Genomic DNA, 10,674 nt, shown 5'->3' on the forward strand with positions numbered 1-10,674 from the left:
TGGGCAGCAGCTTACACGGAGCCAGGAGGGTCTGGAGCTGCCGGGAAGAGGGGCTAAATCCAGCTCTCCCGATGAATCACCTGCAATACGATCTGTTCCCGTGCCCGCCTGGCTCCCTCGAAGGGCAGCGTCTCCTCTTGCCTGACCTGGTAGGACACAAGTCACGTAGGACACCAGTGCCAGCAGCTCCTTCTGAGAGAGCCTGTGGGATATGCCCAGCCTGGGCTGGTTTCTCTCTGGAAAATGGGGGTGCAGAGGCTGGTTTCTTTCTGAAGGTACTGGGTGAGACACACCATGGCATTGGGAGGGGATGTGGGGGAGTGGTGGGTATGGGGCTGCCCCATTTCCATCCCCTCAGGTTGATTCCTGGAGGCACTCAGTGGGTCAGGGCTTCTGTGCAGCTCCTGAGGATCTTCAAGCCCTGAGCAGATCCCGAGCAGGTGATCCCAGGGAGGTGCGTGTACCCGGCTGGTACGTGGTACAAGCGGAGCCAAGGGAGGATGCCGAGTTTCCCGTGGTGCTGACGCAGCTGAGAGCCCCAAATCGGCCTGGTTCCCCAGTAAAACCGCTAGGGAAATGCTGATGATCAGCTCTTCCCACTCTCTGCCTCTGGTGGAGATGCATCCGAGTTCCTCAGGGAGGGCTGGGCTGGTTCCACCTCTGCTTCCACCCGGGGTTTGTCTGTCTCTCTTTCAGAGTTCAGCCCCAGGATCCTCCAGGGTGAACTCCCCTGGACAAAGCTGGTCTGGCGAGGGGAATCCTGGTCCCTGCTTTTTCCCGAGGTCTCTCTTGGGGGAGTGTTGCTCCAGGGCTCCCTGCTGTGCAGTGGGAGGCACAGAGGAGCAGACAGAAGCAGACCATGCCAGCTCCCAGGATTTCTCAAGCTCCTGGGATAGTCTTTCCTTTGAATGCAAGATTTCTGCTCCAGCCCCTCAGACCAGACCCGGTTGGAGCTGGACAAGTTGTTGGCTGTGGCACCTCCCAGTGCTTTCCAGTTAGCAGCCCCTGTTGATTTTGTGCCTGCAATGTGTTCCCTCGCTTGGAGGCCATGCAGAGCTTGGGCATCCTCAGCACCTGAAGGATTTCACTGCTCACAACTGGCAGTAGGAAAATTACTTCCTTTATTGCTCCCAATCCACCCTCATAATTCCCTTCAGCCTGGCTGCGTTGCAGGGGGATCACCCTGGCCCTTCCCTGCCTTCCCCTGATCTCAGCATGTCCAACCTTCACGTGACATCTCCCCTTCTCCTACTGAACCCCCCACCCAGATGAAGCTGGGAACCCAAATGTGCTCGAGGAACATCCCTTCAAACCACCAGCTCTTGCTGGCATGGCAGGGAGGTCACAGCCAGCTTAAACAGCGAGCGATGCCAGCAAGATAGGAGTGGGAAGGCTGTGTGCTCCAGTGACCTGGCACGCAAACCATTTTCAAGGCAGAGAGACCAAACAGGAAAGGAAACAACCGAGAAGAACAAGTGTTTATGTTTGAGGCTGAGCTTTGCGTTCTGGCAGCCCGAGCAGGATCAGATCTCATCCCAATCCTGCTCAGCTTCAGCTTCTTCCCCTCACCCCGCTGGGGCTGCTCCTTCCCTTCTCACCTTCTCGCCTCCTTTCCCCTAGGTCTACCGGGGGTCGGTGAAGGATTTCCCAGGCTTTGACGCCAGCCAGGATGCAGAGGCCTTGTACAATGCCATGAAGGGATTTGGTACGGATGCTCCTCTGGACTGTCACCCCAGGGCCACCTTGATGTCCCCTAGTCCTTTGGTTGACCCTTGCATGGCTGGGTATCCTGCATCGCTGCCTCTCTCAGCTGCCTGTCTGCTCTAGCAGCATGCCAGGACCTGTCCTGGCTCCCCTTTCCTCCCTGGAGCCAGCTCGGCTCTGCTTCTCCTCTTGTCCCTGGGTCGGAAAGAGCTTTGGGCATGGCAGGATGGCTGTGATAAGACCAGCCTTGGGGATGAGACCGAGTCATGGGGTTAAATGTGAGTCCTGGCTCTTCCCGCAGGCAGCGACAAGGAAGCCATCCTTGACCTTATCACATCCAGAAGCAACAAGCAGCGAGTGGAGATCTGCCAAGCCTACAAGTCCCTCTATGGGAAGGTAATGGCAGAAACACTCCCTGGTCCGTGCCCCTGCTGCAGACACCGGTGGCCTTGTCTGTCACCAAGCAGCCCATGCAGGGACCCAGCCTGGTCCCACTCAGAGATGCTGTGGAGCAAAGGGTCTCCCAGCCCCTCTCTTCCCCTCCACCAGGACCTCATCGCAGACCTTAAGTATGAGCTGACAGGGAAGTTTGAGCGGTTGATCGTGAGCCTGATGCGGCCCCCAGCTTACAGCGATGCCAAGGAGATCAAAGATGCCATCGCGGTAAGGGGTGGGCAGCCCCCCTGGGGCCCCTCTGAGGACACCCTGGCTGGCCCCGCTGCTCATGGAGCTGTGTCTCTGCCCACAGGGCATTGGCACAGATGAGAAGTGCCTCATCGAGATCCTCGCCTCCCGCACCAACCAGGAGATTCACAACCTGGTGGCTGCCTACAAAGACGGTGAGGCTTGGGGAAAGGTGGGGGCTGCTCTGTGTCCCCTTGGGCCAGGACAAGGGGCAGAGGTGAGGGGATCTAACTCTCCAGGCCCTGACCTTTCCCTCTTTCACCAGCCTATGAGAGAGACCTGGAGGCTGATATCGTTGGAGACACGTCAGGCCACTTCAAGAAGATGCTTGTGGTTCTGCTTCAGGTACGTCCATCTGTCCAGTGTCTGTAGGTGGTGGGTGCCTGTGGCCAGCGGGGCTGAGCCTGTCTCTGTCCCACAGGGCACCAGGGAGGAGGATGACGTGGTGAGTGAGGACCTGGTGGAGCAGGATGCCAAGGTGAGGCTTGGCAGGTTGCTGGGACAAGTGGCATGTGGGCAGGGACAGGGCTGGTGGCATTGGGACCACCGGGACTTAGGCCTGGGAAAGGAGGGTGGATGTCCATGCTTGGGCAGAGCCCCATGTGAGCAGCACCCTGACTCAGGTTCTGCCATCTTCTCCATCCCACAAGGACCTGCTGGAAGCCGGTGAGCTGAAATGGGGCACGGATGAGGCTCAGTTCATCTACATCCTTGGCCGGCGAAGCAAGCAGCACCTCCGCCTGGGTGAGCACCTCCTGCGATCTCGGGGTTGGCCTTGGAGGTATCTTGGCAGCTTTTCCAGGCATTATCTCGCTCTTGTCCCGCAGTCTTTGACGAGTACCTGAAGATTTCTGGGAAGCCAATCGAGAGGAGTATCCGGGGAGAGCTCTCTGGAGACTTTGAGAAGCTGATGCTGGCAGTGGGTAAGTCAGCCCCTGCACGGGGAGTGCTGTGAACACACACCGCTGGCCTTGCCGGGGTGGGAGGCTCAGCGCCAGAGCTAGTGGGTTGGGATTGCAGCTGTACCCTATTTCATGGAGCTCCAGGAGGCTCCTTCAGGGTGGGTAGGAGGGAATGCTGAACGTGGTGCCCAGGGGATGTGGGTGCTCAGAGGCTGGGGGCACTGGTGAAGCTGGGTGCTGGCGTCCCTCACCATGCTTCAATTTCCCCCCAGTGAAATGCATCAGAAGCACGGCAGAGTATTTTGCTGACAGGCTCTACAAGGCCATGAAGGTGAGTGGATTGTCCCTTCTCTGGGGGTCCCCCACAGCATTGCAGGAATTTGGCCAGAGGAGAGGTCCCCTTGCCACAGAGTGCTGCTGGAGGGCAGGGCAACACAGGTCCGTGAGGACAGGACCTATGTGACCTGGGCCTCTGCTCTTCCCTCCGAAGGAGTTATTCCTTCAGACCCAGGGCGTAGAAATCTGACAGAGGGTCCCAGATGGGCTGACCAGGGCTGCTTGGCCATCCCAGGCTTGATGCGGGGGCTACTCGTTGCAGGGGCTGGGCACGAGAGACAACACGTTGATCCGCATCATGGTGTCCCGCAGCGAGATTGACATGCTGGACATCCGGGAGGTGTTCAGGACCAAGTATGAGAAATCTCTCCACAACATGATAAAGGTAAGTGCGGAGGATCCTCAGTCACCCTCCGAGCAGTTGATAGTGCTGCCCCTCTTGTGATGCCAGCGCTCATGGGAGGGCTAAGCCCCCTCCCCGGCCACCCTGTGCTGGGTGTCCATCTCTAAGGCACAGGGAGACCCGTCTTCATGTGGCCATTCCATGACACTACCTTGATCCTCTCTGCCACATGTTCTCCAACTCTGTCTGTCTTTCCAGGAGGACACATCTGGGGAGTACAAGAAGGCTCTGCTGAAGCTGTGTGGAGGGGATGATGAGTAAGACTGCCTGTCGCCCCCTGTTTGTCCCTCTTCGACCCCTTGGTGCTGGGTACAAACCTCCAGGTCAGATCCTGGTGGAGCACCTGGACCTGCAGCACCCGCAGTGACAGCAGTTCAGTACAAGGGGCCCTGCAGCCCCTCTGCATGGCCAGCCGTGATGCCATCGTCCCTTCTTGGCACGTGGCAGCCCCGCAGGGAAAAGACAAACTCCTGGAGCGAGGATGCTCCCCCGCTGGGATTTACCACCTGCTTCCCCCTGTCCCCACCCAGCTCCTGCCCCCCTAACCCCCATGCCCAGCACCCAGCAGGTACAAAAGGCCCCTTGTGGAGGGGCAGGATGGGGTGGGGGGTGGCTGCTGGCAGCTCACCGTGCCCTGTCCTTGCCCTCCCGTTGCAGTGCCGCAGGTGAGTTCTTCCCCGAGGCGGCGCAGGTGGCCTATCGGATGTGGGAGCTTAGCGCGGTGGCCAAAGTAGAGGTCAGCAATCCCCCAGCACCCCACCTCTGCTCCCCGCCAGCTTGGGACCCCTGGCTGCTTCTCTCTGCTGTGGGGCACAGCCAGCCCCACACCTCTGCTCTGCCTCTTGCTCCACGGCTTCTCTTGACGCCTTTCTGTGGTTTGGGGGCACGAGGCTGGTGGGACGTAACCCTGGCAGGGCTGGCTGTACCCCTCAGCCTCACTAACCCCCTCCTCTCTCAGAGGCCTCCCTCCCTCGGGGCTGCAGGCTCTGCATGTCTGTGCAATGCATGACGTGCAGCCCTGGCTCCAGTGCCCACCAGAGACCTCCTGCTCCCCAGGGCAGCCCACCCTGATACCCGGGCATGGCTGTGCCATGGGGAGCCAGCACCCTGCATGCAGCTGGGGGAACCCACAAAGAGGGTGCTTTGGAATGTCAGAGAGGGCACCCGGAGCCCTACGTGCACGGGGAGGATGGAGGCATGCTGGGAGCTGTAAGGACGCAGGAGGGTAGACCTTTCAGACTCCTCTCCTGCCTCCCAGCTGATGCGGCCAGCCCCAGCCGAGGTGTCCCAGCGTTGGGGGAGGAGGGTATGACACCGAGCAGGACACCAACACTCCAGGGACTGTCTGTTGCTGTGTTCCGCCTGCTCTCTGTTGTCCTGGCCACGGTTTGTCCCTCGATGGAAGGGGTGACAGTGGCGGGGACATCCTCACTGAGCTCCAGGTGCTTGCACTAACACACGACCTGCTTTGGCCTCAGCTTTCCGGGTAGCACTTTCCTCCTCTTTCTCCACCCCTCCCTCCATTCCACCCAGCTCAGAGACGAACTCAAATCCCTCTGTGCATCCACAGCTGCGAGGAACCGTGCAGCCCGCAGCAAGCTTCAACGACGATGGGGACGCGCAAGTGCTGAGGAAGGCGATGAAGGGCCTGGGTAAGTGGGGACCACACGCTCAGCCCCTTCCTGCTCCTCAACAGCTCCTGGGGCAGAGAACCCACCACGGGCTGCAGGAAAGCCCCAGGGGGAATAAAGAAACGTTTTTTTCCCTCTTCTCCACCTGCCCAGTTTGCAGGGGAGGGCCGGTGTGACATGGGGTGGCTCTGCTGGCCCCCTGGCTCTCCCCAGCATTGCTGCTGTCATTGCAGGCACAGACGAAGGGGCCATCATCGAGGTGGTGACGCAGAGGAGCAACGCCCAGAGGCAGCAGATCCTAAAGGCTTACAAGGCTCACTATGGCAGGGTACTGCTGGCCTCCCCTCCCACCCTGCTCCTTCCTGCCCCCTCCCACGCAGAGATCTGCCCCTTGCTGAAAGAAACCCTGCCCAGGGAGCGGTGGGCAGCCAGGGCACCCTGATTTGCCCCAGCATGACACCCCTGAGGAAGACTGAGTTGTCAAAGCCACCTTCCGCTCTGGGTCCACTGCCAGCCAGAGGGCAGAGTGTTCCTTCCTCTCCTCTTGCCCCATCCTCGGACCTGCACAAAGGACTCCAGAGCTGGGATGTCCACAGAGCCACCCCCCAAAACATGACCTTAAACCACCCCAAGGGTCTTCCCAGACATTTCCCACCTCCACACTCTCCTGCCCGGTTTTCCCCTATGTTTCCTCAGCTAGTTCATCCCTGCAGAATGACCCAGGGGCTGAACCTTCAAACGCTTTTGCAGGACCTGATGGCAGACCTGAAATCCGAGCTGTCAGGCAGCCTGGCCAAGCTGATCCTTGGGCTCATGCTGACACCAGCGCAGTACGATGCCAAGCAGCTGAGGAAGGCCGTGGAGGTAACCACCACACTGGTGCTACCGGCTTCCGCACGTGAGGACAAGGCAGTTCTCACGGTGCTAGTACCCACATTGCCTGTGCCCCCAGGGCTGAGTGCTCCCCAGCTTCACACCCCTGGGCTATACGGAAGGAAAGCAGAGCAGAAAGAACCACAAGAAAGAGCTGGTTTGCGCTCATAACCTGCTGGGAGCCCAGTCTGGCCTCTTTGTAGCCCAGCATGCTCCAGCCAGCTCATACACAAAACCGCTCAGGGAGGCCTCCCACTGCCATCCCCAGGGGGGTCATTGCAGTTGGAGCATTGCCCTGCTAGGCGCAGGCAGCCACAGCAAAGCCAGGGTAGGGGTAAACCAGTGGCATGCACCACTATCCACCAATCACACCAGCTGGGACCCCTCCAGCAGCACACTTGGACACTTTCATGCTAGTTCCCACCAGCCCTTGGGGCCGTTTGCTGGACATGGTGGACTTTTGGCACAGGGTATCCCTAGGGTTAGAGCGTCCCCTCCTTACTTGGCATGGGTGGGGCTATGCCACTGTGTGCCCATCCAGCTCTGGCACCCACAGCACCTCGTCATGCCACTCTCTTCCAGGGGGCCGGCACAGATGAGAAAGTCCTTATCGAAATCATGGCTACGCGGAACAACCAGGAGATCAAGGCTATCAATGAGGCGTATGAGGAAGGTATGGGACAGGAGGCACAGGGGCAGCACGCAGGTCCTGGTCACGGACCACATTTAATGCTGTACCAAGAACCTTTCCAAAGCCTGGGGTACAATTTTTGTCTCTCGGTTGTGTCCGTCACTTGTTGCTGTGAAGGTCTATTTGTTCCTCCAGGCAAGAGCAGCTCTTCCCCAGGTCCAACACCTTATTAAAGAGAAGTGGAAACCAGGGATGAGGCTGGCAGGAGCCCTCAAACCCATCCTGTGATTTCTCACACCCCCAGAACCCGCACTTCTTTCTCCCTTCCATCCACGCTTCCTTCTCCCTAGGGAACAAGAGCTGCAAGCTCCAGGCTAAATCCCCAGCCTCTTCTCCCCCAGAGAGCCCGTGGGTTTAAACAGATGGCTCTGTGGCTGGTCACCCCCAGCAAAGCACTGGTCCTGGCCTCTCTCCATGTCATGGTGACATGCCCCAGCTCTGCCACCAATGTCTCCTCCCCTGAGAGACCTTTCAGAATGATCCCTTTCCCTCTGGAGCACCTGGAGCAAGCAGCTGTGCTCGTGCCCGGGGCACTAGAGCTGCTGAGGTGATCCCACCCTCCCCAGGCCTGAAAACAGCAGATGGAGACATCTGCTTCAGCCATGGGCCACCACCATCCACAGGCCCCATGGGGATCTAGAACAGCCACTGGGGGGTGGGAGGCAGAGCTGCAGGCAGCGTGCAGGGCTCAGTCATCGCCCTTCTCCACAGCCTACCACAAGCGCCTGGAAGATGACCTGAGCTCCGACACATCAGGGCACTTCAAGAGGATTCTTGTCTCCCTGGCTCTGGTAAGGGCAGATCTCTTGCTGGGGACTGTTCCCTCCCTGCCACAGTGGGGGTCTGTGAGGACAGTGGCTGTGGAGAAGACAGAGCATCATCTCTTGACTGGGCAGCATTGCTGGACCCTGTCTGCCACCCCCTCACTTGGGGCTCTCCCAGGAGATGTCCCCTCCCCAGCTCCATGATTTTTGTACTGATCCGCAGGGCAACCGCGATGAAGGACCAGCTAACGTCACGCAGGCACAGGAAGATGCCAAGGTAAGAACCGTTCTGGCAGTGCTGTTACAGGCTCTGCCTCAAAAACAGGAGGATGCTGCATCCCCTGGTCTGGAAATGGCAACCTCAGGGAAGCAAACGCCTCTGGGGCAGGGTGTCTGTAAGATGCAGGGGGAATGTCAGGTGAAGTGACATCCTTGGAGGCAAAGCTCCCCCACCTGATTTCTGATGCCCTGGGCCTTGCTGCTCCATGCACGGAGAAGCTGCAAGACGTGACAGGGAGCTGCCAACAGGGGACTGCACCATTTCTTGTGCAGAGCTGCCACTTTTGGGGTCCAGTAACACACTTTGATGCTGAAATCTGGCACTTGAGCTTCAATGGCAGCTTTGAGCTGGTCTGCAGGAGCCACCTGCTTTTTTGTGCTGTGCATGGGACAGCCCTGAAGCCTGAGCTGCTTTTCCCCCTTCCAGCAAGACAGGATGCCAGCCCCAGCCCCCAAATCATCATCTTTTCTGGGCTGTGCAGAGCCAGAGGGGGAAGGCTGAGCAGCCAGAAATGGTGCTGGGCAGTGCTGGGGCCTGGCTCAGCTCCCAGTCCCTGAGCCCTGTGACCCTCGGGCTGTGCCTCTTCGCCTGCTGCTGCTTTTTGCCAAGTCTCTTCTGGACGGGGTTGGGAAGCTGGGTGCAGGGCCAAACCCGAGCTCTCGCTTGGCCATCCTGCGCCAGCACCGCTTGCTGCATCGCATGCGGGCAGCAGGGCAGCTCTCCGGCAGGACCGCTGCCGGCAGAGGGAGCGGATGCTGGGCTGGTGCACCCTGCCGCATGCACTGCCGCTCGCCTCGACCTGCAGCGGAGAAAGAGAGAGCCAGGGGGACAGACACAGGGACGAACCAGCCAGGGGGCAGCTGGCCTGGCCCCGTGCTCTGTTTTGTCAGCAAAGCTGCTCTTCCCCTCCTCCTGCTGCAGGCTTGTGTGAGCCAGCCTGGGGCCAGGCACAGACGCTCTCTGAGGAGCAACAGGCTGGTTGCTCCACCCAAGCCCCAGGGGTGGGGGGGTTCACTTTGCTTGGCCAAAGACCACTCCTCCACCCCAGGTGCTGGTGTAGAGGCCAAGCTGGAGAAGGAGAGGTCCTAAGGTCAGGCCCACTCACAGGGGAGCTGGGGAGAGGTCTTTTTAGGGGATTTTGGTAGGCTTCCCTCACTTTGTCAGGGAAGGACAAAGGTTGAGCAGCACCTTCTGACCCTGTTGTCTTCCTGTCTCTCTCTTTCTCTCCACCAGGTTGTAGCTGAGACCCTGGTGAGTGCCTGCCCTTTCGCTCCTCAGCCTTCTGCATGTTTGAGGGCATGCTGCGGTCCTCGGCTGCGGGGCTGGGAACAGCAGCCCTCCATTGCTGGGCTCCTCTGGCCACGTGGGCTGTGCTCGCTTGCTCAGGGCTCTGGGGTCTTTGCATCTGGATGGATGGCAAGGAGGCAGATGGGACCTTCACGAGGGCTCTTCCCTGGGCAGGAGAGAGAGAGAGAGACAGCCACCTTTCTGCCCGTGGGAGGGCTGGGTACCAATCCCGCCCACTGCCTGCATGCAGGGCCCTTTTTCCTGGCAGCGTGGAACTCAGGGCTGGTTCCCTGGCTTGGTCTTAACCATGAGCATTGCAAAGCTTTTTTCATAAAACCAGGAGAGCACCTTTCCTCTGTGTGAGTGCGCAGCTGTGCACCTTCACATCCACACTCAGAAAATGACTTTTTTGGGGGGGAAAAAATAAAAAGCTATCTTCCTACTCATAAAAGGCCACTGTCTTTCCAAGAGGGTGCTGAGGACTGGCTTTCCCAGGAAGAGCTGTTTGACATCATTGTCTCTCTGCTATGCCCATCCTCTTGTCTCCCTCTTCACTCTTTGTTGCTCTCCCAGAAACTTGCTGACGTCTCCAGCAACGACTCCAGTGACTCCCTGGAGACCCGCTTCCTCAGCATCCTCTGCACCCGCAGCTACCCCCACCTCCGCAGAGGTAGGACCACATTCCTCCATTGCTGCTGGACCCTCAGCGGCAGCACAAGGGCTTTGGCTGGGCTGGTGGAACTTGTGGGCAGCAGCAGACTGAGGTTACCCCAAGGCTGAGGTTGCGCTCTGTCTCCCCAGCGGTGGTGGGAGGATATGGCATGGCCTTGCATTTGGGGTGGTTGGTTGAGGTCACCCTAGTCTGATCTGGTCCCATCTGGTCTAAGAAGTCTCCATGGTTGAGGCTTTTGAGACTCCTGGGTGCTCAGGGCTGGGATGGAGCAGCTCAGCGGTGACCCTTTCCTCTCCCCCATTCCCAGTGTTTCAGGAGTTCATCAAAATGACCAACCACGATGTGGAGCACGCCATCAGGAAGCGGATGTCAGGAGATGTGAGGGACGCCTTCCTGGCCATCGGTCAGTGCCCGCCGGGTGTTCTCTTGGGGCAGGTCTCCCCCGA

The 10,674-nt window shown here is 59.2% G+C and overlaps 1 protein-coding gene across 1 annotated transcript in view; it reads left to right on the forward strand.

Annotated features, from left to right (window-relative positions):
- The first annotated feature begins 1,629 nt into the window (after positions 1 to 1,629).
- Positions 1,630 to 10,674, forward strand: part of ANXA6 (annexin A6) — an 11,222-nt gene continuing 2,177 nt past the window's right edge. The window contains exons 1-20 of the mRNA XM_010139375.1: positions 1,630 to 1,705; positions 2,006 to 2,100; positions 2,254 to 2,367; positions 2,453 to 2,543; positions 2,654 to 2,733; positions 2,810 to 2,866; positions 3,039 to 3,132; positions 3,216 to 3,311; positions 3,563 to 3,621; positions 3,889 to 4,011; positions 4,228 to 4,286; positions 4,687 to 4,765; positions 5,600 to 5,681; positions 5,894 to 5,988; positions 6,411 to 6,524; positions 7,116 to 7,206; positions 7,936 to 8,015; positions 8,212 to 8,283; positions 10,129 to 10,225; positions 10,536 to 10,631. Of these exons, the coding sequence (XP_010137677.1) occupies positions 1,693 to 1,705; positions 2,006 to 2,100; positions 2,254 to 2,367; positions 2,453 to 2,543; positions 2,654 to 2,733; positions 2,810 to 2,866; positions 3,039 to 3,132; positions 3,216 to 3,311; positions 3,563 to 3,621; positions 3,889 to 4,011; positions 4,228 to 4,286; positions 4,687 to 4,765; positions 5,600 to 5,681; positions 5,894 to 5,988; positions 6,411 to 6,524; positions 7,116 to 7,206; positions 7,936 to 8,015; positions 8,212 to 8,283; positions 10,129 to 10,225; positions 10,536 to 10,631 (1,687 nt within the window). The 5' untranslated portion in view covers positions 1,630 to 1,692. The remainder of the gene's footprint in view (positions 1,706 to 2,005; positions 2,101 to 2,253; positions 2,368 to 2,452; positions 2,544 to 2,653; positions 2,734 to 2,809; positions 2,867 to 3,038; positions 3,133 to 3,215; positions 3,312 to 3,562; positions 3,622 to 3,888; positions 4,012 to 4,227; positions 4,287 to 4,686; positions 4,766 to 5,599; positions 5,682 to 5,893; positions 5,989 to 6,410; positions 6,525 to 7,115; positions 7,207 to 7,935; positions 8,016 to 8,211; positions 8,284 to 10,128; positions 10,226 to 10,535; positions 10,632 to 10,674) is intronic.

The sequence above is a fragment of the Buceros rhinoceros genome, unplaced genomic scaffold (genome assembly GCF_000710305.1).
Source record: "Buceros rhinoceros silvestris isolate BGI_N320 unplaced genomic scaffold, ASM71030v1 scaffold18527, whole genome shotgun sequence".
In the NCBI taxonomy this organism is placed as follows: domain Eukaryota; kingdom Metazoa; phylum Chordata; class Aves; order Bucerotiformes; family Bucerotidae; genus Buceros; species Buceros rhinoceros.